Below are 26884 nucleotides of genomic sequence, written 5' to 3'. Positions count from 1 at the left end.
AAACAAGTTGCAAAGTGCTTTACAGTAAAAACAGATAATACAAGTAAATAAAATTCAAAAGTTAAGATAAACAAGATAAAATAATTTAAAAGTTACAACAAATATCATCAATTAAGAAAAAGCTGTATGATAAAAGTGAGTTTTAAGAAGAGATTTAAGAGAGGATGCTGAGTTTGCCAGCCTGAGATCCTAATGCTGCTTCAATAATCATAAGCAAACAAAATGATTATAACAAACTATGAACAAATGCATATCTGATTATGTAACATACTGTAAAACAGATATTCACGTTAATTCTTTCTCTCACTATCTCTCCAGGCGAAGGAGGGAGGTTGACGGACTTTAACCCGGATGGCTCAGACCGGAGGGCCACCCTCCCCGGTGGCTACGACCCGGTGGTGGAGCGAGAGCTAAGAGCTCTGGGCTCGCGTCCTCCAGGGTCCCACCTGGACCCCTCAAACCCCGCCAGGCAAGCCCTCGGTGGGGGTCCCGCCGAGGGGGGCCCCCCTGTCCGTCATCTGGGTGTGGAACCGCTGATCCGGGCGTCTCACGCTAACCTGGCCCGGCCCGTTCAGGGGTCAGAGGAAAGTGTATCTGTAGGCAGCGACTACTATGGGAGCATGTTCAGCCTCTACCGAGGGAGAACATTTTCTATGCCGTTATAGCAAATGGCTTTTTTTTTTGAGGATTACACTGGGGGTAAAAATGAAAAGACTGGCCACAAAACCCAATTGGCAAAGAAAACTGACACATAGGCATAAGACATTACATCCTCCATAGACCCAACTCACAAAACGTGTACTCCATACCAATTTTGATATGTTTACTATTTTTTACTCTTATTTCATACACTCAAGCTTTTTCATACAGTGTTTGTATATCGTTACTGTCCATTTTGATTTTGACGTTACACTTTCCTTTGACTCCATGTTTTTTTATTGCACTTTTTATTGCACTTTTTATTGAGTGTGATTTGAATCTCATTCTTACTTGACTTATTATTTCCTATAGCCATTATAAAGGACAATCTGTGGTACACACGGCTAATATATAATATTCACCACTTCTGAAAACTGTGATTACACTTTTTACCCGTTGCATGTTTTCTAGAGCAACCCCTCACTTTTGGATTAACACCACGTCATCAGAGGTGTGCTGTGGCATGCATAGGTTTCTGGCTTTGATCCAAGCTAATATTAGCATGCATTGTCTCACAGTTCTTTTGAATTATGGAATAATTATGTATTTCACAGGTTCTTTTTAGGCATGTTTTTGTATTTGGAGTTGAACCAGGGGTCCTTTTTCTGGCACCTTGTACAAACTCATGTTAGATCATGAGAAATGTAATTACATTAGAATGCATTTCCTTTCCTTTTGTCACCACAACATGCCTACAATTGATCATTAATATTACTACCGACTCTGAGTTACTTCCACTTCACCACAGTGATTAAGTCCTTGTAAGAAATCTTACATGCACAGTAGGCAACATTTATTTCTCTCTTATTTTTGTCTGCCATTCCATTTCACATTGATGTGTCTCTCTCTCTGAAAAAGTGAGATACAAAGAACACAGACGAAACACACACACTCAAAACAAACACTCACGGGTGAATATGAAATCAAGAAGTGAAAGTGAAACAAAAAGTCAAAGACACACAAATGAACATTCACCCTTATTGCTCCGAAGCCTCCGACAGCTGCACTATAGCGCTCTATACTAAACACCTAATGCTCCGTTTCCCCTCGATCCCCACTCCTGTCTAGGATTCAAACTGCTGATGAATCACATGGGCACCCCCATGCACCCTCATCTTCTCCTCCCCAACAAAGTGATCCCGTTTCTTCCTTGTCCGATCAGCCATCTCCCATTTCACACAGAAACAGTACCAATACAGCAACTCAAGACCAATGCGTGGAAGGGGCAGTGGCCAAAAGCAAACCTTCAGACCTTCATACCCAATCCCCTCAGGTAGACCAGGCATCTAGCACCAATCTTCCCTGTGGTGTCATGACACCCAAACTGGCTCGTGCAGGACCAAAGATTTTTGACAAGGTCCGGGCTTTTGAGGAGCGAAGGGGGAGCGTGGATTCGCCAGGAGGAGGGGGGTCTGCATCTGGCCGCTCTCTGGCCGGAGTTGCGGATTCTGATGACAGCGGTCGGAAGATGGCGGGTCCCAGCAAGGAGGAGGGACGAATGCTCCAGGACGCTGCCCACAGGCGAGCGGCGTTCAAACAGCGGGCCTCCTCTTTAGAGGACAAGACCAGCTACTCTCAGAGGGTGCAGAGCTTCCAGAGCAAGTTCACCGAGGAGCTCCAGAGGATCAAGAAGCTGGTGGGGAAACCCAACTTGAAGAAGGCGTACTCCACCGAGCAGCTGCCGCAGAAAGAGAGGCTGAACCCGGGCAAGCTAGAGCCCATTCCTCCCCAAGTGGTTAAAAAGCTGGAGGCCCTGGAGGAAAGGAAGGAGGGGAGGAGAGAAGGTGATGGTGTGCTGCAAATGTCTCCACAGTCCCAAGGCAAAGGTCTGGGGGATCAAAGACATGAGCAGGAGAAACCAGTGGAGAGCTCGTCACCACAGTGCATTGGGAAAGTCTCTGTTACCATGGAGACAGCACTGGTTCACCAGTTACCAGGGCAACCATTGCCAGCAGTCACAAGGAAAAGCCCAACCAGGTTGGAGATTATCTTTACCGATGAATGTGTGTGTTTGGACAAATTTGTCGTTTTTGTGTGTGTGTATTTTAATTTAATTTTAGTGTTGTGTCAACACAATATGCAAACATATATATTTTAACATAGAGTAATACCAGTTCAAATGCAATTTCTATTAATATTTGTTAGTATTATGTAACAATTTATTTTATTTGCATACAGGGAAACCCTCCAGAGCGCACCAGCAGCAAAGCCCTCCCTCACGGCTGACAAGGACACACTTGTTGTCGCATCCCCAAAACCGTCATCCCCCTCCAGAGACCTGGGGCAGCCTCAACATGAGAAGGATTCAAAGAGGGCCACCACCAAGATAGACAACAACAAGACAGACCACAGAACACCCAGCCCGTCTGGGAAGAGGGTCTCCCCAGTCGCCGTCAGGGAGCCGGGGTCCCCGTACCCCTCCAAGCCCCCCCGGCTCACCCCTTCGCCCACCCCTTCTATCAGCCCTCTTCTGAAGCGGAGGAAGGCAGACGCAGGGCGGACCTCTCCGGCCTTGAAAGTGACCATCCCCACTATCCTGGTGGAGGATGAACCCATGGAGACAGAGTGTGTTGGAGAGCGGAGCAGCAGAAACAAGACTAGCAGGAAGGAGAGGGGGAGTCGCAAAGAGAAGAAAGGGCGTTCGGGTCGACCTACGTCTCCAGAGGAAGGTATGGGATAGATGAGATTACCTTTATTGATAAGCAATTGTTTAGAGATCCTTCCGAAACCTCACCCATGACAGCACTTTCTCAAATAATGCAAAGTAATAATTTGGCTCTAATATTAGCTATACTCACCTAAATAACAATAATGAAAAACCAGATGTTGTTTACACAGTAAACATCTGTCTGTCCACATTGACAGTAAACTTTACTGTCAATGTGGACAGACAGGAAGAGCACTTTGCATATTGCGAGAGAAAGCACAGGGGGTTGGACAATTGGATTTCTGTCCGGCTGCTGAAGACGCACTAAATTAAATGTAATAATGTAGATAAATCGCAATGGGATACAATCTGCATCCAAGTGTAATTGATAGAAAAAAGACGGAAAACAGAAACCAGCCTATGACTTCTTTTGGAGCCTGCCCCATTCCTGAAAGCAGGAAATAGGGTATCGACAGTTAAATATGAACAGTATCGGCAGTTAAATATGAACAGGAAATAGAGCATCAACAGTTAAATATGAACAGTATCGGCAGTTAAATATGAACAGGAAATAGAGCATCGGCAGTTAAATATGAACAGTATCGGCAGTTAAATATGAACAGGAAATAGAGCATCGGCAGTTAAATATGAACAGTATCGCAGTTAAATATGAACAGGAAATAGAGCATCGGCAGTTAAATATGAACAGTATCGCAGTTAAATATGAACAGGAAATAGAGCATCGGCAGTTAAATATGAACAGTATCGGCAGTTAAATATGAACAGGAAATAGAGCATCGACAGTTAAATATGAACAGTATCGGCAGTTAAATATGAACAGGAAATAGAGCATCGACAGTTAAATATGAACAGTATCGCAGTTAAATATGAACAGGAAATAGAGCATCGGCAGTTAAATATGAACAGTATCGCAGTTAAATATGAACAGGAAATAGAGCATCGGCAGTTAAATATGAACAGTATCGGCAGTTAAATATGAACAGGAAATAGAGCATCGACAGTTAAATATGGACAGTATCGGCAGTTAAATATGAACAGGAAATAGAGCATCGACAGTTAAATATGAACAGTATCGGCAGTTAAATATGAACAGGAATTAGAGCATCGACAGTTAAATATGAACAGTATCGGCAGTTAAATATGAACAGGAAATAGAGCATCGACAGTTAAATATGAACAGTATCGCAGTTAAATATGAACAGGAAATAGAGCATCGACAGTTAAATATGAACAGTATTGCAGTTAAATATGAACAGGAAATAGAGCATCGACAGTTAAATATGAACAGTATCGGCAGTTAAATATGAACAGGAAATAGAGCATCGGCAGTTAAATATGAACAGTATCGGCAGTTAAATATGAACAGGAAATAGAGCATCGACAGTTAAATATGAACAGTATCGGCAGTTAAATATGAACAGGAAATAGAGCATCGACAGTTAAATATGAACAGTATCGGCAGTTAAATATGAACAGGAAATAGAGCATCGACAGTTAAATATGAACAGGAAATAGAGCATCGGCATTTAAATATAAACAGGAAATAGAGCATCGGCATTTAAATATAAACAGGAAATAGAGCATCGGCATTTAAATATAAACAGGAAATAGAGCATCAGCAGTTAAATATGAACAGTATCAGCAGTTAAATATGAACTTGCCATTTCCAGGGGGTTCTTCTGACGACTCCTACATGTCTGCTGGCGAGGAGCCAGCTGAGGCCCCGCGCTTTGAGAGGCTGCTGGTGGACACCACAGCGCAGAGTGGCTTCCAGGTCACTCTGAAATGCATCATCACCGGCAGCCCGCCCCCTACAGGTACTGCTCAGGATATGGGCTATGGGCCTTTAACATCATTATACATTCTTGGTCAATGGGGGAATGTGGTGTTTTTCTGTGAGAGATTTTGGTAACACTTTATTTGGATAGTCTGCCTACAGAGAGTCTACAGAGAGTATTTGTAACATTTCAACTTCTTATTCGTTGACATTCAACAATTCAACCCTTTGGCTTTGTCTGTAGATGTTGTTTTAACAGCATATTAGTTAAGATTCAACAAATAGATTCTGTTTGCTTCTCATTACACACACCTGCACCTAGTGTCATATTTAGGGATGTTCATGACTTGTCACATAATACTGTAGAGTGCCAAAGTCACGCCCTCTTTTGTCATGTCACGTGGCCTAACCTAAGGGATTTCATTCCCCATTCATTTTCCCATAGGCGTTTTGTCAAATCCTTACAAAAAGAGTTTTGCTCCGGGCGTCCTGGTGGCTCACCTGGTAGAACGCGCACCACTAAGGCTTAGTCCTTCACGCAGCCGCCCCGGGTTCGAATTCGACCCGTCGTCCTTCACTGCATGTCACCCCCTCTCTCTCCCCCCCCCCCCCCCCCTGTCTGCCTACTGTCCTATCAATAAAGGCAAAATGCCCAAAAAATAATCTTAAAAAAGAAAAAAGAGTTTTACTTGGACAAACCCAGCGATGCAGCTATATTCAGAATCACAAGAGACCCAAGAACATTTCACTCAGACCACACACACACACACACACACTTTTTATAAGGATTTTTACAAAAAGTCAATGGAAAAATGAATGGGGAATTCACTTCCTCAGGCCTCATGGGAAATCTTGCAATGGTGAGACTTTGACTCTATTGATAATCTGTTGCACACCTGATAAACGATTGCATTGTTGAATGTCACCTAATAAGCCGTTGAAATGTTATATTCTGTAGACTGTCCAAATAAAGTGTTTTAGATTTTAATGTAGGGAGTCTGTGTGTACTGCCTCATGAATGCTTAACGTGTTTCCCTGTGCCCATCGCTCTCACCTGTTATCTCACCTGTTATGTTTCCCTGCGCCCATCGCTCTCACCTGTTATCTCACCTGTTATGTTTCCCTGCACCCATCGCTCTCACCTGTTATCTCACCTGTTATGTTTCCCTGTGCCCATCGCTCTCACCTGTTATCTCACCTGTTATGTTTCCCTGCACCCATCGCTCTCACCTGTTATCTCACCTGTTATGTTTCCCTGCATCCATCGCTCTCACCTGTTATCTCACCTGTTATGTTTCCCTGTGCCCATCGCTCTCACCTGTTATCAGTGACATGGAGGAAGGGGAAAGCGGAGATACAGAGCGACGCGTTCCACGTGCTTCAGGCTGAGGGGGACAAACACAGCCTACTGATAAAGCAGATGAGGCCGAACAACGCGGGCTCGTATTGCGTCACGGCTGTCAACACGGCGGGCAGAGCCTCCTGCGGCGCCACGCTCTATATCCAATCAGGTGAGAGGGGGTCGGAGAGGCAGATAGCCCACATGCTGTCAAACAGATACATGGCACCCGGGGGGTTGCCCTCACAGAAGAGCCCAACAGAACAGCGACATATGTCACATGTAGGCAGGGAAGTGCAGGGAACACTTAACATTATAGATGGAGGTGTCAAGGCCAAAATGAGGCACATGGGCTTTACGCTCTCTTTGAAATACGCTAGTGTTGACTCTCTCTCTCACACACACGCGCACACACACACACACACACACACACACACGCACACACACGTGCACACACACACACACACACGTGCACACACACACACACACGTGCACAAACACACACACACACACACACACACACGTGCACACACACACACACACACACGTGCACAAACACAAACACACAGACTTGCTTTAATCCAGCGCCAGCCCTCCTCGGCTTGACATTCTGTCTTAATGACTACAAAGGTCTGCTGGAGCTCATGCATCCCGACCGGGGCGCCTTGCAGTGATAGTTGCCATGGCGACCCATTAATTCTTAAAGGCACTCTGCTCCCCTTGGTGCAGACTCAAAAACACAGACTCGCCCCGTCACACTAAGCTCCCCTGAGTCTTAAAGGCAGGCGTGGCATTCGAAATTAGAGGGTAAACAAAATGAATATTATTCCTAGTGGAAGAACAATTCTATTATACACTGTGTGTGTGTGTGTGTGTGTGTGTGTGTGTGTGTGTGTGTGTGTGTGTGTGTGTGTGTGTGTGTGTGTGTGTGTGTGTGTGTGTGTGTGTGTGTGTGTGTGTGTGTGTGTGTGTGTGTGATGTCCCTGTCGGTGTGCACTTCCCCAATTTTGTCAACAATGTGAGCGCTCCCTGGCGTAGCTCAGCTGCAGCACTAGGCTAGCCTTGCCATATTAGGCCAGTGGAATCTAACTGGCGAGGAGTATATTTTTAGACGCCCCCTTGTTCTCGCTGGTAATTGCATCTGCTTTATGTCCCAGTGTGAGATTACTGCTGCAATCATGGAGCTTGTGTGTGTTTTTTTCTTCTTCTTCTCCATCTCAGTAGAGTGCACGCTGCAGGGCTTTGGAGAAGTTGTCAAAATGTGGTGGGAGATGATGTGAGTCATTTGAGCTGGTTGAGAGCAGTGTAGATGATGTGGCACTGTATGCCATAGTGGGAGCAGGATCATTTAAAGGCTGCAAGGAATTTCAAACATCGATATGGTAAAGTAGATTAACACCGTAAAATATCCATGCTTAAAACATCAAAAGTAAGATCATTAATTTTGTGTGTGTACATGTAACAGTATTCTCAGTATCTTCTTCTTTTGAGTCTGTTTGGTTTGTAGTGTGAAAGAGCACCAAAACATGAATTGAATGGCACTCCATGTATAGTCCACGTTGTGTTTCAGGATGGATACACTGTAGCAGGAGTGGAAGAGAAATGGGATAAGAGTGATGGGAAAAGCAACAGAGAGAATAGAGGCTGTGATTGGAGGGGGAGATTAGCTTAGAGCCATGCAGCCGTTGTGTAAGAGTTGGCAGGTTTGCGTAAATATTCTCGGCCGGGAGTTAGCCCTCGGTACACAGACGCTGCTCAGAGATGTGAATCTAGGTAGGTTATTCTGTATTATTCTTGTTCCTTTAAAGCCAGAGTAACAACACCTCAAGAGAATATCACTTCAAAGTAAATAACTCGGCATGAAGTTTCAGTCTTTTTTGAGGGGTGGGAGTGTTTGAAGTTAAGCTTTTAAGTGCTATACCTCAGCTCTTATATATGTATATATTCGTATAGATGTTTAGACCCTGCTAATGTATATGTTGTTGATCATCCATGACTTCTTTCACATGCAGCCTACAGCAAATGACACTGTTCCATTTCCTACTAGTGTCAGTTTAATAGCAGTATTTAGGCAAGGCAGCTTTATTTGTATAACACACTTCATACACTGGAGCAATTCAAACTGCTTTACAGTCATAAAAATACAGTAAATGTAAAGGATTTACAATTAAAAAGTGCAAAAGTACAGACAAGAGCTACAAAAGATAAGACCTAAAAAGTAAGCTAGTGCATTTCATATCAAGTGAAATAGAAATAGAAAAGAAGACAACAAATACTTCCACTTTTAGATGCACATTGTGAGTGAACCCCATGTCAGCTCTGTGTCAGCTCGGTTGGGATCCTGCAGAAACCGTTAAAGTGAAGGTTATTTAAAAGCTAATCTGAAAAGATTATTTTTTAGCCATGCCAGGGTAGAGTAGGCAGTGTAAAACAGCTTTGATTTCAAAGTGGTTAGAGTCAGGGCTTGTCTGCAGTAATATCATCTGGGAGGTTCCATGTCTGTGTTGCATGATAGCAAAACGCTGCTTCACCGTGTTTTGTTCTAACTTTTGGGACAGCCAGTAGGCCCTAAGGGTCCTAGAAGGTTCATATGGCACAATCATGTTATACACAATTACCTGTACGTTTAATATGATCACATGAAAATGATCTGAATATGGCTTTCATTGTGTTACTTTTGTCTTCTCTTACATGAGGGAAAGTTTTAATTCTGTTCCATTCATAGATTGTAATCGTTTTCAGCCAATTGTCAGAGTGTTATCTGCTTCTGCCAGAGATATGAGCTTTTTGAGGTTTTTAAGCCGAGACAGAAAGCAAGAGAAAGAGACACAGATACTGTGTGTGTGTGTGTGTGTGTGTGTGTGTGTGTGTGTGTGTGTGTGTGTGCGTGCGTGCGTGCGTGCGTGCGTGCGTGCGTGCGTGCGTGCGTGCGTGCGTGCGTGCGTGCGTGCGGGCGGGCGGGCGTGCGTGTATGTGTGTGTGTGTGTGTGTGTGTGTGAGAGAGAGAGAGAGAGAGGAGAAATGGCGGTGCTTTGTACCTCTCTATCCAACGGTGAGTTAATTTGGACTTTAGGACTGCAGTCCAGACACAGCGTCTGCTCTGGTCTGCTCTGGAACTCCATGGGAATAAGCCAATGATTGGGTCAGGGATTTAGGGATTAATTCATTATCTGTGCAGTTACGGTCACTTCAGAGGTCCCTAAGCTCTGTGTGTGTGTGTGTGTGTGTGTGTGTGTGTGTGTGTGTGTGTCTGTGTGTGTCTGTGTGTGTCTGTGTGTGTGTCTGTCTGTCTGTGTCTGTGTGTGCGTGTATGGATGGATGTGTGTGTGTGTGTGTGTGTGTGTGTGTGTGTGTGTGTGTGTGTGTGTGTGTGACTGGGTGTGTGTGGGTGCATGTGCACGTATCCTCACAGCACTGTGTTGCCAACTGCTCATCTTGGCAAAGATATTAATCTAGAGAGACACAAGTACATAAAGATCAAAGCTCTAACAGATTGTTCCCATCCAAAGGTTTAACAAGCCATGGTGCCGTGCTAAAACATATTTCTTAGAGATTTACTGTCCCAAATTAACAGGCGTCCGGGTAGTGCAGCGGTAAATTCCCTGCCTACCGACATGAGAATGGCAGGTTTGAGCCACCGTGTTACCTCTGGCTTGGTCGGGCGTCCATACAGGCACAATTGTCCATGTCTACGGGTTGGAAGCCGGTTTAAGGGTATGTGTCCTGGTCGCTGCACCAGTGCATCCTCTGATCGGTCGGGGCGCCTGTTCGGTGGGGAGGGGAACTGGGGGAATAGCATGATCCTCCCACGCGTTACGTCCTGACTGTGAAACTCCTTGTGTGTGAGGTGAATAGAAGTGGCTGGTGAGAGTGAGGGGTCTGAAAAAACTTGATAAAAAGAAAAGAAAAAGAAGAAGTGTGCAAATCAAAAATTACTTATGGGGGAGATTATTTTTCATGAATAATTTCATGAAGTAAAAATGAATAAGAAGTAGCTGCTCTACAGTTCTTATTCAATTATGTCCAATATCACTCCAGAGCCAGCCCACGCACAGTGTGGGACGCCAGCCTCGTCCCGGGAAGTCAGCAGTCCCATCCAGTCGGACGAGGAGTACCTCAGCCCGCAGGAGGAGGCGATGGAGCTTGGAGACTCGTCTGTCCCGAGTAAAACTGTCCACTTCAAAGAGCCTCCCTCGTTTCAGGTACAGTACAGTATAGGAGACAAGACAATTCAAAGTGCCTTACACAAGGTATTAGATAAACACTTTGGTACACTACCAGTCACAAGTTTGTTGTACTTACTTCATAGTTTGAGTTCAAGTTGACTATTATTCTAAATAGTAAAAATGAGGAAAGATTTGTGTTTTAACTGGTAGTGTATGCTGCGATTCTTTACCAGGTGGCACCATGTGACCAAGGGGTGATTGAGGGCCAAGAGGTGGTCATCTCAGCGAAAGTGAGAGGGCAGCCCAAACCCAGGGTTTACTGGTAAGATGCTTTAGCCCAAACCCAGGGTTTACTGGTAAGATGCTTTAGCCCAAACCCAGGGTTTACTGGTAAGATGCTTTAGCCCAAACCCAGGGTTTACTGGTAAGATGCTTTAGCCCAAACCCAGGGTTTTCTGATAAGATGCTTTAGCCTAAACTCATGGTTTACTGGTAAGATGCTTTAGCCCAAACCCAGGGTTTACTGGTAAGATGCTTTAGCCCAAACCCATGGTTTACTGGTAAGATGCTTTTCAAGAAGGCTTTTTCTTTGACAACATATATATTGATATGACCGCTACACTGCATACAGACACTAAGACAAATTCCTCGTATGTAACTTGCATACTGTGGCAATAAAAGTGATTCTGATTCTGTTTCTGATGCTTTAGCCCAAACCCAGGGTTTACTGGTAAGATCCTTTAGCCCAAACTCATGGTTTACTGGCAAGATGCTTTAGCCCAAACCCAGGGTTTACTGGTAAGATGCTTTTCAAGAAGGCTTTTTCTTTGACAACATACAGGCGTCTGAAGCCGTTACATAAGTCAAAGCCCACAACCTTCTACCCTCTCACAGCGCCACCCTCTGTAGACACCTGAGTGTAAACGGTTGTGACAGCCACTTCATTGTATATCGATCCAGGTTGAAGGACAGACTCACGGTGAAGACGGCCGGGCGATTCACCGTTCCAGATACGGAGGACGGCACCAGCGAGATGCGAATCAGCGCGGCCCAGAGGTCTGACGCCGGGCTTTACGTCTGCAGGATCGTCAATGAGCACGGAAGCAAGCAGAGCGAATGCAGACTGGAGGTCCGAGGTGAGTGACGAGGAATTGAACTTGTCTGGGGGGGAAATGGCTGGCTGTTGCTGAAGGATGAAGGTACGTGAAGGTTTTGTGACCTTTTCTGAGAGAGAAACTTTCAGTTATTGCCTTCAAGCACAGTCAAGTGTCATACAATTTCAGTGCATTTACATCTACATTCAATCCATGAATATTATATGGTTTCTGGTGAAAATTGAAAATGAAATGTTTGAATTGGGATGGTTTCAAATGTGAACTGGACTAGTGAATAAATGAATGACGCCTTCTACCTCAGTCCTCAAGAAGTTCATTGAAAACATTAAAGCTACCTACTTCTATGTTTTCATCAGCAGGTTCGGCACAAACAGCGTTGTCCATCACCAGAGAGGTTGGGGACGTGGCAGTGAAGGCCGGCGAGTCGGCCATGTTTGAGTGTCACATGACCGGGCCTCCAGATGTCGATGTGGACTGGTTGGCCAATGGGAAGCTGATCCAGCCGGCGTTGCTCAACTGCAAGATTCACTTTGATGGCAAGAGGTGCGTTCAGGGCCAGTAAAATGTCTGCCTGTTATTATAATATTATAAGGAATTGTTTGATTTCAATTATTGGACTTAACTGTTTTATCTTACAGGTGCCGTCTCCTGCTAAATTCAGTACATGAGGATGATAGTGGGACTTACACTTGCAAGCTGAGCACCGCCAAAGGTGAAGCTACAGATACTCTTATCCCACTTGTTTAACAGATGCGGAAAAGGGACAAAAGTCATATTCAGTTGTTTTGATTGAGGATACATTTGTGAAAATGGGAGTCATAAGAAAATCTGTTGCCTTTTTCCAATCATATGGTGTCATTTCTGAAGTTAAATAACTATTATTCTCATTTTCATTACACTCTGTACTGCTTGATCTATCAAAGGCTCCTTCCTTTTTCTTTACAGAGGAGTTGACCTCCAGCGGAAGCCTCAAGGTCACTCCCTCCAGGGAGCCGCTGTTCACCCGCAAACTGGACATCCTGGAGGTGATCGAGGGCCGCACCGCCCGCTTTGACTGTAAGGTCAGCGGGTCGCCTGCCCCCTGCGTCACCTGGATGCATTTCGGTAAGAATCTGCAGTATTATGTCTGATATTCAAATCAATACAGACAAAAAAGAAGAAAGAAAACCAAGGAAAGTAAAATAAGAAGAAACAGAGTGTGGGCTTTCTTTGTTTATTTCATTGTCTTCCCTGATATTCAAAGCATCATGCTATAGCAGTGTTGTAGTTGAGTTGGGACACATTTTCAGGACTGGTGTCGTGACTCGACTTGGACTTGAGCATTCATGCATTCGGAAGACTGGTTTTTTTTTGGTTCGTTTTCTTTTGGTAATAGGCCGTAATAATTTGGCATAAGATATTGATAGCTATATTAACTCATTGAGTGCCAATGGCGACAATCGTCGTCAATTCGAATACTAACGTAGAGTGCCAATGACGACGATTGTCGTCAATTGCGTTTTTTGACGGTGGGACGTGGATCAAAGCCTATAACATCTCCTGTAAAATTTTGGGGCATGTTGAATGTGTATAACCTATTTTACCGACCCATTAGGTGGCGACAGTGCTCTCCAGATTAGAGAAAGTTGAGTAAAAAACAGAGAAGAAGTCGTTATGGAAACGGAAACGGCATCGGTATGCATCGATATGCATGAAGCATAACGTTAGCTGTGCCTGTGAACAGCAGTCAATCTGCTGCCACAATTGAGCCCCTCCGTCTCCGCTGCGATAGCCCCTCCATATGATTTAGTTGCCGACACCAGCTTCTTTCTGAAAAGTTACATTATTCTCAGCTGGGAGCCGGCGACACGCTGTGAAAAAGCGGGGTGCAGCGCACTTTTCAGTGCAGAGCAAACACAGAGCAAACGCAGCAGAGCCACCAGAGACACTCCCACGGAGGAGGAGGAGGGGGGTGGGGCACGCAGGGCAGCATACAACCATTGACAGTAAACACAGACCCAGACAGCAGGCTCGATGGACAGAGACAGGCAAACAAGCTAGAATATCTGATGCCCACCAGCAGTAAATCAAGACCAGCAAGAAGGTGTAGGGTCTGCGCACGCAGGGGCCAGCGCTGCTGGTTGCAGCTAAAAAATATTATTTGGCCAAACAAAATTCCTTTGTTTTCACTGTTTTATTGAAGGAAATTATTTTTGAGGTGTGACTACATCAGAAAATATTAGCTTCAGAGTCAGTCATGTGCTTGAAATGCTTCATTTCACAAAAGGCTGAATATCTCAGCTTCTAAATTGAAACGTGTGTTTTTGCTAAAATCCACCTATCTTCTCCGGCTGATAACTAAAGAACGGAAAATGATATCAATAAACTTTTTTTTGCTGATGATAGAAGAGAGTCTCATCGTTCTTTGGGCGTGTTCGGTGTTTACATAGTAATATCACACAATATTCTGTGGGCCTCGAGAAATCACTGAAAATGCTCTGAAACTCTGGCACTGGGAGCGTCCGTTCTCCAAAAGTGGCTGGCACTCAATGAGTTAATACCATGACATTATTCAATTGCTTGCAAGGGCAGGCAAGTGTGTTCCACCTACATGTGGATTCACGCTCATGTTCAGTAACTCCAGACGCGCACTCAGACTCGCCTCGTTCTCTTCTGTGGTGACTCAGAGACTTGGACTCAGACTCGAACACCGGGGACTCGAGACTCCACTTGGACTCGAGATATAGTGACTCGACTACATCACTGTGCTATATAGTATGCTTTTAGCTGCCAATCGATCAATGCTACAAAGACGACGCATTGTTTCTTAACCTGCTTCTGTTTTGCCTATCCGAACTCCAGAGGCAGCAGTGGAGGAGAGCGATAACGTTCGCATCCTCCAGGAGGGCGGCCGTCACTCGCTGGTCATCGCCCACGTCAGCAGCGACACAGAGGGCTTCTACACAGCCATCGCTCAGAACACTCACGGAAAGGCTGAGTGCACGGCCGAGCTCTACATGCAAGAACCCCGAGCTGCTATCTCTTCTCACATGTAAGAAACTGTCATTCATGGCAAAAGAAACTGTGAGTTCTCAGGCGGCCCGGGTAGTGTAGCAGTAGATTCCCTGCCTACCAACACGAGGGTAGTGTAGCGGTAGATTCCCTGCCTACCAACACGAGGGTAGTGTAGCGGTAGATTCCCTGCCTACCAACACGAGGGTAGTGTAGCGGTAGATTCCCTGCCTACCAACACGAGGGTAGTGTAGCGGTAGATTCCCTGCCTACCAACACGAGGGTAGTGTAGCGGTAGATTCCCTGCCTACCAACACGAGGGTAGTGTAGCGGTAGATTCCCTGCCTACCAACATGAGGGTAGTGTAGCGGTAGATTCCCTGCCTACCAACATGAGGGTAGTGTAGCGGTAGATTCCCTGCCTACCAACACGAGGGTAGTGTAGCGGTAGATTCCCTGCCTACCAACACGAGGGTAGTGTAGCGGTAGATTCCCTGCCTACCAACATGAGGGTAGTGTAGCGGTAGATTCCCTGCCTACCAACACGAGGGTAGTGTAGCGGTAGATTCCCTGCCTACCAACACGAGGGTAGTGTAGCGGTAGATTCCCTGCCTACCAACATGAGGGTAGTGTAGCGGTAGATTCCCTGCCTACCAACACGAGGGTAGTGTAGCGGTAGATTCCCTGCCTACCAACATGAGGGTAGTGTAGCAGTAGATTCCCTGCCTACCAACACGAGGGGCGCAGGTTCGTATCCACGTTACCTCCGGCTTGATCGGGCGTCCATACAGGCATGATTGGCTGTGCCTGAGGGTGGGAAGCCGGATTGGGGGTATGTGTCCTAGTCGCTACACTAGCGCCTCCTCTGGTCGGTCGGGGCGCCTGGTCGGGGTAAAAGGGAACTGGTGGGAATAGCGTGATCCTCCCACGTCCTACCGGTGAAGCTCCCTCTGTCAGGTAGTCTTGGCTCCCAGACGTTTGGTGAGCTGCGCCACCAAACGTCTGGGAATTTCACTGTCAGAAACTGTCTGTCAGAGCCCGGCGAGAACGGCCGGCAGCAGACACGCCTACATTTATTATTAGAATTTTATTTGGTAGCGGCAATGCCATTTATCATAGTTCCAATATAGAGCAAGACACCGATGTGCTGCAAAGAGAGTTTATACCTGTTGTTTATTTTACAATAATTTTTCCTACCCGGAAGTGGTCCGCTTGCTATTGTGAGTCATCAGCAGGCTCTGTAACGTTAGCCTCGGGAGTCGGGCTTATCGCTGGGGAAAAGACCTCTAGCCGCCGGGGCCGGATGAAACACGCCCTATTAACAGGTTATGTTTGTTTCGAAGTGATTAATATGTTTCTCCGCAAACGCGGCGATGTTTTGCGAGACACCCGTTCTGCATGAGCGTCACTGCCCCCAGAAAGCAGGCCCGCCCACAACACTCATGATTGGTTCTCCGATGCAAGGCTTCCAACAGCGCCACCTAACGTTATGCAAAGATTTAAATAGTAATATTCTCAGTCTTACAGGAGTGAAACGGATTAAGACTGAGGGCTGAGTCTATCTGTCAGGTGAAAAGAAGAGGCTGGCTACTGCGCTTGTGTCGGAGGAAGCATGGTGCTAGTCTCGGCTCTCCCCAGATCAGCAGAGGGTGGAGCAGTAACCGGGACAGCCAATAGGGCAGCATGGGGATAACTTGGCCAAGTATAATTGGGGAGAAAATGGGGGGAAATCAGAAAAAAAATTAAAAAAGAAGAAGTGCTGAGTTATTAGCCAGTTGCAACAGCAAATCTCTGCTTATGAACTTGGGTATAGCTTTGCATGATATTTGTATTCGTATTTGTTTAACTCAACAAATGTGTCTGTGAAGTGGGATTTCAACTGCACCTGCTGTCGTCAGCAGCAGCAGTGTATGTGAAGCTGGTATCTCTGCCTTTATTTGGTTTGAGCAGTGAGTGCATCTTCAGCTCTTCGCCCGACTGCACTCAGCTGCTCTCGTCAAGTTTCCAGATGAGGCAAAAAACATCTCAAGTGCAACTTGTGTTCCTCCTTCCTGGTGTCCATTTGCACTGGAAAAACAGAGCCCTCTCGCTGTTTGGTGCTGTAAAGCAATGTCCATTTGTGTCATAAATCAATCTAGAAGAATTCCTGCAAACTCCAACGGCAGAAATGTAAAATGAGTAGTGTGTGGTGTAGAGGCTGGTATAGGCTGCCAATCTTCTTGGCAATGCTCTTTTTTTTTTGCTTCTGTAATTATACTAATGTCTCAAACTGAATGTGGTAATGATTTATTGATGTTAAAATGCCACACATAGTTTCTTTAGGTGGATTTTAGCCACACACTTCATCTTCAATAATACCCCCTCTCTATTTTTCACAAGTTTTATATCATCACTTTTCCTCACTCTAGGGCTAAACTGGAGAAGATGCCATCGATCCCGGAGGAACCCGAGGTCCTGGAGAGTGAGGTGGAGAGGAGGACCATGCCAGACTTTGTTAAACCTCTGGCCGATGTGGAAGTGGTCGAGGGGAAAGAGGCGGTGCTGAAATGCAAGGTGGCGGGCCTGCCGTACCCAACCATCGCCTGGTACCACAACGGCAAGCGCATCGACAGCAGCGAAGAACGAAAAATGACCCAGCGTAAGACAAACCAGAAAAACAAAGGCAGGGCTAGGGTGATAATACATCAGGAACTTCTTTCGGGCAACATTACCTTCATCAAAGATTTGAAAATGGGAGAAAAACTTTACTACCGCAAAGGTTTGTGTATCATCATGGCCTTTAGATCCACACTGGGATATTTAGAAGGATCATTCATCGGGTGTCCGGGTAGTGCAGCGGTAGATTCCCTGCTTACCAACACGAGGGTCACAGGTTTGAGCCCCCGTGTTACCTCCAGCTTGGTCGGGCGTCCATACAGACACAATTGCCCTTGTCTGCGGGTGGGAAGCTGGATTAAGGGTATGTGTCCTGGTCGCTGCACTATAGTTCCTCCTCTGGTCCGTTGGGGTTTGGGCGCACCTGTCCCAGGGTTGAGAACTGGAGCAACGGGTGGAACAGCAGGGGGAATTGGCCAAGTACAATTGGGGAGAAAACTTGATCAAAAGAAAAAAGGATGCTTCATCATTCTGTGTCTCTGTTCTCCAGACAGGGATGTCCACAGTCTGCTCATTCGGAGCGCCTGTCACGCTCATGGGGGCGTCTATAAGAGTGTCATCTCCAACAAAGTGGGCAAGGCCGCCTGCTATGCACATCTATACATCACAGGTAGCGACCGCAGCACAGCGTGAACATTCATGTTTTATTTCAGAGTGACAGAGTACATTTACCACTTTGTGTGTCCTTATTTATCCTGCAACAGATATTGTTCCTGACCCCCCTGATGGCCCTCCGGTGGTAGAGGCCATTACAGGGAAAACTATCAGCCTTAGTTGGAAGAGACCAAAGAGGCTTGACCCTTCAATAGGTAGGAGAGCATTGGCCATTTTGCTGCGGTGAAAATTAAGTGTCTTTCAAGAATTGATAGTATTGGATGTGTTTTTATTGTTATGTAATGCCAGCAAATGCTTCAATTATGATTTATCACATAATTTATTTAGTGACCAAAAAAAGGCAAGCATAAAAACTTTTTCTGTGATTTTGGGGAAAATTTCATCAAGAATGCTTGATTCTAATCTGGTACATCATAATTTACATTAAAATACTTGGAAGGAAACCTAGGTATTGATAACATGTCTTTTCTTCTTCTTGTTTTTTTTTTATGATGTTTTTAAGCCCCTTGGGGTTTCACAGCTCACCTACACAAATACAGATGTTGCTCATTTCGTTTGGCCCTTTTGCTGCAGTGCTGCTGCACTGCCGTAGCAGCGGTAAGAGTGTGTCCTTTTGTTATTTAAATATGTCCTTTGTTCTTTTCAAAAGCCCGCCCTCCTTCTGCTGCCACGACAATGCAGCAGTACCCAGGAAACCTAGCAGTAAACTAGCCAAACAAAATGAGCAACAACTGTATGAGTAATGCATTTGCAACATCATACCAATGTTTTAACCCTTGACCTCTGTGTTTTACCGTTGTCCAAATAAATAAACCACGCCTGTACTTGCAGACACCAGCTCCTTGCTCTATGCCATGCAGCAGCAGCCTCTGGGCTCTATCCAGTGGTCCATCATAGCCTCCAACCTGAGAGAGACCAGCTACACCATCACCGGTCTGTCCAAGGGAGTCCGCTACGCCTTCAGGGTCCTAACGTCCACCGGCAAGACCTTCAGCAAACCCTCACCCTCGACCGACCTGGTCCAGCTCTTAGACAGAGGTACCATGGCTTTATGTATTTTTCTTTTGTGTGTTTTTATTGCTTCTAAGGCTACTTTATTACTTTCTCTTATTACTGTTATTTTAGTTTGACTTGACTTCAGTGCCTGCAAATCAGTGTCACAAGTTGTTCTGTGTCTGCTAATAATAATATAATATTACTAAATACTACTACTATTACTACATAAAAGAATGCATTTAAATTGCAATTTTCAGAACCTGTCCTGCTGCTTCCATTAAGATCTATACCTCATTAAGAGACAGAAATAATATAATTGCAGGCTAAGCTCGTCCGATTTAGACCTTGGACATCTAGTCATGTCATGTCTATATGTGATCCCTTTAGGACCCTATTTAAGGAGAGCGCCAGTCATCGTGGACAAGCCTGACATCGTGTATGTGGTTGAGAACCAACCTGTCACCATCACCATCACGCTCAATCATGTGCATGCAGCCATCACGTGGAAAAGGTCAGTTTCTCTTTCAGTCGATATGTAAGTGATATTGATATCAATATGTAAGAGATATTGATATTGTTATCGATATGTAAGGGATATTGAACGGCAAGTCAGTCATAAAATCGCAAAATTATCGCAATACAAATGCAGTCTGCAGGAGAGGTAAGCGGAGGCAGCACTGAATATATGGCTTTTGAGTCTAGATGTAAATACTGAGACAGTGTGTGACCCTGGCAAGAGCTGGGAGCAGAGGGAGGGTAGGAGAAGCTTCTGCCCCTGGCTCTTTCCTTTCAAATGTGTGGAATAAGGAGACCTTGTACTGCAGTGGTGCTCAATCTCTAGTAATCATATTAATGTTTTCTCCCCAATGCTATGAAAAACTGAGGGGTTTTCACCTGTAGAAACCTGTCTATCTAATGGTCCTCAAACTCCCACTGTACTGAATGGTCAATTCATATGCATTGATTCGTTGGATGTTTAAGAAGTTACAGCAGGTAGATGTACATCTCCATTAAGAAACTCCACATTATTTTGTCATTTGGAAAGACATACACATTGATTATTGTCTTGATTTGGACTCAACTCAGGTGTTCTTGACTGCAGCCCTGCTTAGCTGTAATGCACTGTGATGTGCTTCAATGCAGTTAAAATAGACTTTGAATATCTTGTCTGTGTCTTTCGCAGGAGGGGAGTGGTGCTGGTCACCAGACCAGGGATGTATAAGATGAGACTTTGAATATCTTGTCTGTGTCCTCCACAGGAGGGGAGTGGTGGTCACCATGCCAGGGATGTATGAGATGAGCATATTGTCTGTGTCCTCCACAGGAGGGGAGTGGTGGTCACCAGGCCAGGGATGTATGAGATGAGCATATTGTCTGTGTCCTCCACAGGAGGGGAGTGGTGGTCACCAGGCCAGGGATGTATGAGATGAGCATCTTGTCTGTGTCCTCCACAGGAGGGGAGTGGTGGTCACCAGGCCAGGGATGTATGAGATGAGCATATTGTCTGTGTCCTCCACAGGAGGGGAGTGGTGGTCACCAGGCCAGGGATGTATGAGATGAGCATCTTGTCTGTGTCCTCCACAGGAGGGGAGTGGTGGTCACCAGGCCAGGGATGTATGAGATGAGCATATTGTCTGTGTCCTCCACAGGAGGGGAGTGGTGGTCACCAGGCCAGGGATGTATGAGATGAGCATCTTGTCTGTGTCCTCCACAGGAGGGGAGTGGTGGTCACCAGGCCAGGGATGTATGAGATGAGCATATTGTCTGTGTCCTCCACAGGAGGGGAGTGGTGGTCACCAGGCCAGGGATGTATGAGATGAGCATCTTGTCTGTGTCCTCCACAGGAGGGGAGTGGTGGTCACCAGGCCAGGGATGTATGAGATGAGCATCTTGTCTGTGTCCTCCACAGGAGGGGAGTGGTGGTCACCAGGCCAGGGATGTATGAGATGAGCATCTTGTCTGTGTCCTCCACAGGAGGGGAGTGGTGGTCACCAGGCCAGGGATGTATGAGATGAGCATCTTGTCTGTGTCCTCCACAGGAGGGGAGTGGTGGTCACCAGGCCAGGGATGTATGAGATGAGCATCTTGTCTGTGTCCTCCACAGGAGGGGAGTGGTGGTCACCAGACCAGGGATGTATAAGATGAGACTTTGAATATCTTGTCTGTGTCCTCCACAGGAGGGGAGTGGTGGTCACCAGGCCAGGGATGTATGAGATGAGCATCTTGTCTGTGTCCTCCACAGGAGGGGAGTGGTGGTCACCATGCCAGGGATGTATCAGATGAGCATCTTGTCTGTGTCCTCCACAGGAGGGGGGTGGTGCTAGTCACCATGCCAGGGATGTATGAGATAAGCATCTTGTCTGTGTCCTCCACAGGAGGGGTGTGGTGCTGGTCACCAGGCCAGGGATGTATGAGATGAGCATGCCAGACGACGATCAGCACTCCCTGAAGATCCAGCGGGTGAAGAGCACAGACACCGGCCAGCTGGTGGTTATGGCCAACAACCAGTTTGGCAGTGACCTCTGCACACTTCAACTGGCCATGGCAGGTCAGTTCATGGTCCATGTTGTATTTGAAAGGGGATGAGTGATGAGATTTTCACTATTTGAGAAAAGTGAAACCTATTCTGAGAAAATGATTTCTGATATTAATATCATCGAGTTGCTAGTAGACTACTACTAATAATAATAGTTAATAATAAGGTCCCATTTCATGTATAAAAAAAGATTTCCCTTGCCTCTTTGATTATAAAGGACTTGGTGTGCTATATAAACATCATGGAAGTCTCAAAACACATGGTCCCCACATAAAGCCACACCAGCCATGTAAGGAAAAGATGCCTCCAAATGAGCCGTTTTGACTTTAGTAACTTTGTGACATCACAAAGTAACACTCATTTAATTTGCCTGCTGACAGCGCCGCCCCGCCAACTGAATGCGGAAGACCAAATCTTGTTGTCTGTAGCAGCTGCGTAGTATGGAAAACATGTCCAGAAAACAATCAACAGATCATCTTATCAGAGGTCCTGCCCCCTCAAAACAGTGCATAGTTAATGAGGGAGAGACAGAGCAGATAGAGAAGCCCCACAGAGGTCCTGGTCGCTGCACTAGCACCTCCCCTGTTGGGGGGGGGGGGACTGGCAGGAATGTGATCCTCCCACACGCTACGACCAGCCGGTGAAACACCTCGCTGTCAGGTGGAAAGAAGCGGCTGGCAACTGCACATGTAACGAAGGAAGCATGTCCACAACCCAGATCAGCAGAGGGGGTGGAGCAACGACCCGGACACTTTAGCAGGCAATTAGCCAAGCCCCCCAGAGGCTGGATTAGTTTTTGTTTTTTTGTTTTTTTCAACAGAATTCATAACCTTGTTTTAAAGATCCATGATACATGTTTTAAAAAGCTTAAGAAAAAAAAGAGGACCTTTAAAGCAGAAGAGGCACTTTTGCAAGTTCGCAGCTCCAAATGGCAGCTGGGAGTAGCTGTTGGAAAAATGTTTTAACTTCAATGCCCAGAAATCCTGTCAGATAAACTGCACGCAGCACACTCATATGTTTAAAACCCCACCGTCTGCGATGCTTTGTAGTGTACCAAAGAAAACCAAAGAGACGAGAGAGGAAAACATCAAATGCTGGTGAGTGGTGCTACTTAGAAGGCAGTTTGGATTTCGCTTGTAAGTTTCGATTCGCCAATTCCTCTGGGCGGGGGGTGGTGGGGGGCGGGGAAGTATCCTCTGGGCAGTGGAAGTGTCCTCTGGGCGGGGGGTGGGGATGTGTCCGGAATTTCATTTTGGACAAATACAGAGAATTTGTGCCATCTCAATTGGGTGAATGGGACTTTCTTCTCTACTGGATGTAAATCATTTTGTGATTTAGGCTGATAAAACAGATTTTTACATATTTTATTTTATTTTACATATTTTATTTTTACATAAACATTGCTTTAAGTTAGTTACTAGCTATTAGCCTATAAACATCTTTACTTAAAAACTACTTTTGTAGCTAAGCTGTATATATTTGTTAATTTATGAGTGATGAATTTCAAATAATTCCCCTAAACAATGTATTTAGTGTTTTCAAATGAAACCTTTAATTTCTTGTGCCTTTTGCCTTTTGGCACCAACAGATTTTAGAATAAAAAATGTCATCATCCTCATCGGGCTTTTATATGTGAAAGTAAAGCGTTTAAGAATGCTTACTGTGGCCAAAATAAGATAGAAAGCAAAACAGATTCATGATCATTGTCAAGGTCATTATAACCAACAATTTAGGTGGACATTCATCGTTATTTTAATCTAATGTCACAGACTCAATACACATTAATCCCTGGAGATTGCACAAGGACAGCGAGTAATTACTCTCATTCAGGTACCCATTAAAGACCAGTTATCATGGTGAATGATCCATGCAAACTGCTATAATATGGGAGGTGTTTTCAAGCATTGTGGGCAGAAGGACAACTCACTGGTTTCTTCTCCTTATCTTTTGGTAGTGGCGCCTAAGTTTGAATCCATTATGGAGGATTTGGATGTGGATATTGGAGAGACGTCCCGTTTGGCTGTGGTGGTTGAGGGGAAACCGGACCCAGATATTCTGTGGTATAAGGTATGATATTAGAGAGTGGAACAATTATCATCTTTTTTATATTTCCTCTAAAAATACCAGAATATCGATTGAATTTTGAGACCAAAACTGAACATTGTCAGTTTTCAGATCCACTTCTTCATCATTGTTTCTTTTATTATAGACCAAGCTGAATATTAACAGTTGATTGGTTGGTTACAGGATGATGTTCTTCTCTCTGAGAGCTGTCATTTCACATTCGTGTACGATGACCCAGAATATTCCCTCGTGGTCCTCACCGCCTGTCCAGAAGACTCCGGTGTGTACACCTGCACTGCCAAGAACCTGGCCGGCTCCAGCTCCTGCAAGGCTGAACTCACTGTTCACACAGGTCAGCAGTCCAGCAAGGCTGAACTCACTGTTCACACAGGTCAGCAGTCCAGCATAATATGCTGAACTGCTGACCTGTGTGACTGCAATACCAGACCAATACCTGCTGACTGCAATACCAGACATATGAGACCATATTATGGTCTCATATGTCTGGTATTGCATGTGGATCCAATGGGATAGGAAATGTTGACAAACCGCTGGTCGCCATTTTGAAAAATGCCTGTCACGGCCACCAGGGGACAAATTTGTGATGCCCCAATATCCAGTTTTGTTCAGAGTATATCTATAAACACCAGTGTTGCCAGATGGCAAATGTTGAATTATCGTACCAGAGGGTCAAAATTATGGTTTTTGGAGTGAGATTATCGTACGCCCCCTCCCCAGCGCGGCGCGCCTATGTCGGGGGGGCTGCGGCTGATCACAGGCTACTTTTTGGACTTGGCATGATTTTTCAACACTGTGATCTCAGCCTGCGTTGCAACAACAACAAAACACCCTGCACGTATTGGCTGCAAATATGTTGTTTGAAGAGATGATTGTATAAACAGATAGAGTGATAGACGTAGGATTCGTCTAAGTGTCACAAAATGATGAAATTATCGTACATTTGGGGGATTTTGGGATTATTGATCGTACATCGTACAGAGGTCGAAATTATCGTACAAAGACGATAATTATCGTACGTCTGGCAACGCTGATAAACACATCTGTCAAATTTGGTGCTTGTATCACAAAATGAACGATTGGTCTCATATGTTGAGCTACGGCTGGCAGCCATTTTGGAAAATGGTCATAGAAATGCCAATCTGCAATGCCCCAATATCCAGATGTCTTCTACATAAGCTATTTCTGTGCCAAATTTGGCACTTTTATCACAAAATGAACAATAGCCACACTAACGGGCCTATAATATACACACAATGAAATGACCAATTACTTTGGAAAAGTCCATATACTTTTGAATGACAATTTTTATTTGGTTCTCAGGCTTACTAGGATCTATATTACAGTATGTCTGGTATTGCATGTTGGTCCAATGGGATAGGAAATGTAGACAAATCGATGGTGGCCATTTTGAAAAATGTCTGCCACGGCCACCAGGGGGGCAAATTTGCGATGCCCCAATATCCAGTTTTGTTCAGAATATATCTATGGATTGGACATATCTGCAAAATGTGGTGCTTTTATCACAAAATGAACGATAGGTTAGCTATGCCGCCCCACTATCGATTTATATGAGAAAATGAGTGGCTATGTCCATGATTTTCAGTAGCCTGTTACTTCTCTCACCAGGGAACACATTGCAGCCAGCTTGCTGAAGCTCTCTTTGAAGGCAGGGCAGGCTGCTTTTCTTTCTCCCATAAGACACATTTGAAATGCCTGTTTGAACTAGACATTACATGTCTCTAGTGTGTGTGTGTGTGTGTGTGTGTGTGTGTGTGTGTGTGTGGGTGGGGGGGGGGGGGGGTGATGCATCTGAATTATCCTTTAAAACTAATTGTAACTACGTTGGTAATATGCAACTTTTTGCTCATTATCCTGTTCTCCAAATATCCGATAGAAGGAGTGGAGCTATTTGACTATGACGTTCTAATGTAATGCACACTGAATGAGAGGTTGCATTTTACCAACAGACTTTTCCTCCATTTGTCGGTTGACATTTTACCATTTAGATCAGATTATATCCATTTGCTTATGCAATCATTACCAGTATGAGCCGGTTATCGGGTTGAAAAGTGCACCTCCAAATCTGCACCATATGGGCGGGACCACAAGGTGTTTCCAGACTACAGTATGAAACCATCTGTCACCTTCGCACGCACGCACGCACACACACACACACACACACGCATGCATGCACACACACACACACACACACTGAACGGGTCTATATTGCCGCCCCCCCACAGAGCGAAAACAAGCGGTGGAGCCAATGGAGGACGAGGGAACCATTCTGAGAAAGATGAGGCGTTTGACTGATTACTTTGACATCCACAAAGAGATAGGGAGGTGAGTAGGTTCTGTGTGTGTGTGTGTGTGTGTGTGTGTGTGTGTGTGTGTGTGTGTGTGTGTGTGTGTGTGTGTGTGTGCGTGCGTGCGTGCGTGCGTGCGTGCGTGCGTGCGTGCGTGCGTGCGTGTGCCAAGACAGCATCCCTTCACCTAGATCGCCCATCTACGTTAATGGCTCTGTGAGCACTTAGGGTCGGGTAGGAGAGAGGGGAATCTCACCTGCTTAACGACAGAAAATAGAGATGAGTGAGTCACCCGTCTGAGTGGAATAAATGCATCAGCGATGATGATTTGTTTTGGTCTGGCTTGTCGGAGAGTGAGACTGATATTTACTGTACATTCAGTTGTAGAACAATAGCAAGAAAGGCAGAAAAGGCAGCGACAAAAACCTGCTTAAAAAAGCCAGCATATTATTGTTGTTATGGATGTCAAATGTGTGAAAAACCTGAGATATGGGGTGTGTAATTCTCTCCTCCTTGAGAACATTGTATAGAAGAAAACAAGATCAAAAGAAAGACTACGCATTTCAGTGTTACAGTATTATTTTTGGGTATAACTTTTTGATGTCTTGGACTCTTGAATAGAACAACAGACAACAGAGTACAAGTTGACCTTGGTATTTGGCTCAGTATTTTCTATACACATAATGTCATCATTGTGCGACTGTTGATGCAGGGGCGCTTTCTCCTATGTGAAGAGGGTGACTCAGAAGAAGGGGAAGGCAGAGCATGCCGCCAAGTTCATATCAGCACGGGGCAAGAGGAAGCCCTTGGCCCTCAGAGAGATGGGCTTGCTGTCTGATCTGGACCACGAGAAGATCCTCTACTTCCACGACGCCTTTGAGAAGAAGAACGTGGTGGTGCTCATCACAGAGTTGTATCCTTTTATCTCCAGGAGGGG

The 26884-nt window shown here is 45.3% G+C and overlaps 1 protein-coding gene across 1 annotated transcript in view; it reads left to right on the top strand.

The window, feature by feature from the left end:
- spega (striated muscle enriched protein kinase a) overlaps positions 1-26884 on the top strand; it is a gene marked incomplete at both ends in the record, with an annotated part of 91054 nt that overhangs the window by 30076 nt on the left and 34094 nt on the right. Inside the window, 22 exons of the mRNA XM_083633094.1 lie at positions 319-509; positions 1862-2676; positions 2878-3368; positions 5038-5184; positions 6473-6655; positions 10522-10685; positions 10883-10971; positions 11610-11785; positions 12124-12307; positions 12403-12476; positions 12710-12868; positions 14606-14795; positions 17163-17392; positions 17900-18019; positions 18114-18218; positions 18856-19062; positions 19408-19531; positions 21396-21568; positions 23511-23623; positions 23804-23972; positions 25885-25984; positions 26660-26860. Of these exons, the coding sequence (XP_083489220.1) occupies positions 319-509; positions 1862-2676; positions 2878-3368; positions 5038-5184; positions 6473-6655; positions 10522-10685; positions 10883-10971; positions 11610-11785; positions 12124-12307; positions 12403-12476; positions 12710-12868; positions 14606-14795; positions 17163-17392; positions 17900-18019; positions 18114-18218; positions 18856-19062; positions 19408-19531; positions 21396-21568; positions 23511-23623; positions 23804-23972; positions 25885-25984; positions 26660-26860 (4405 nt within the window). The remainder of the gene's footprint in view (positions 1-318; positions 510-1861; positions 2677-2877; positions 3369-5037; positions 5185-6472; positions 6656-10521; positions 10686-10882; positions 10972-11609; positions 11786-12123; positions 12308-12402; positions 12477-12709; positions 12869-14605; positions 14796-17162; positions 17393-17899; positions 18020-18113; positions 18219-18855; positions 19063-19407; positions 19532-21395; positions 21569-23510; positions 23624-23803; positions 23973-25884; positions 25985-26659; positions 26861-26884) is intronic.

This window comes from Poromitra crassiceps (assembly GCF_964638095.1).
Source record: "Poromitra crassiceps genome assembly, chromosome: 3".
NCBI lineage: Eukaryota > Metazoa > Chordata > Actinopteri > Beryciformes > Melamphaidae > Poromitra > Poromitra crassiceps.
The sequence above is the reverse complement of the archived record's forward strand: the minus strand, read 5'-3'. Positions and strand labels throughout refer to the sequence as shown.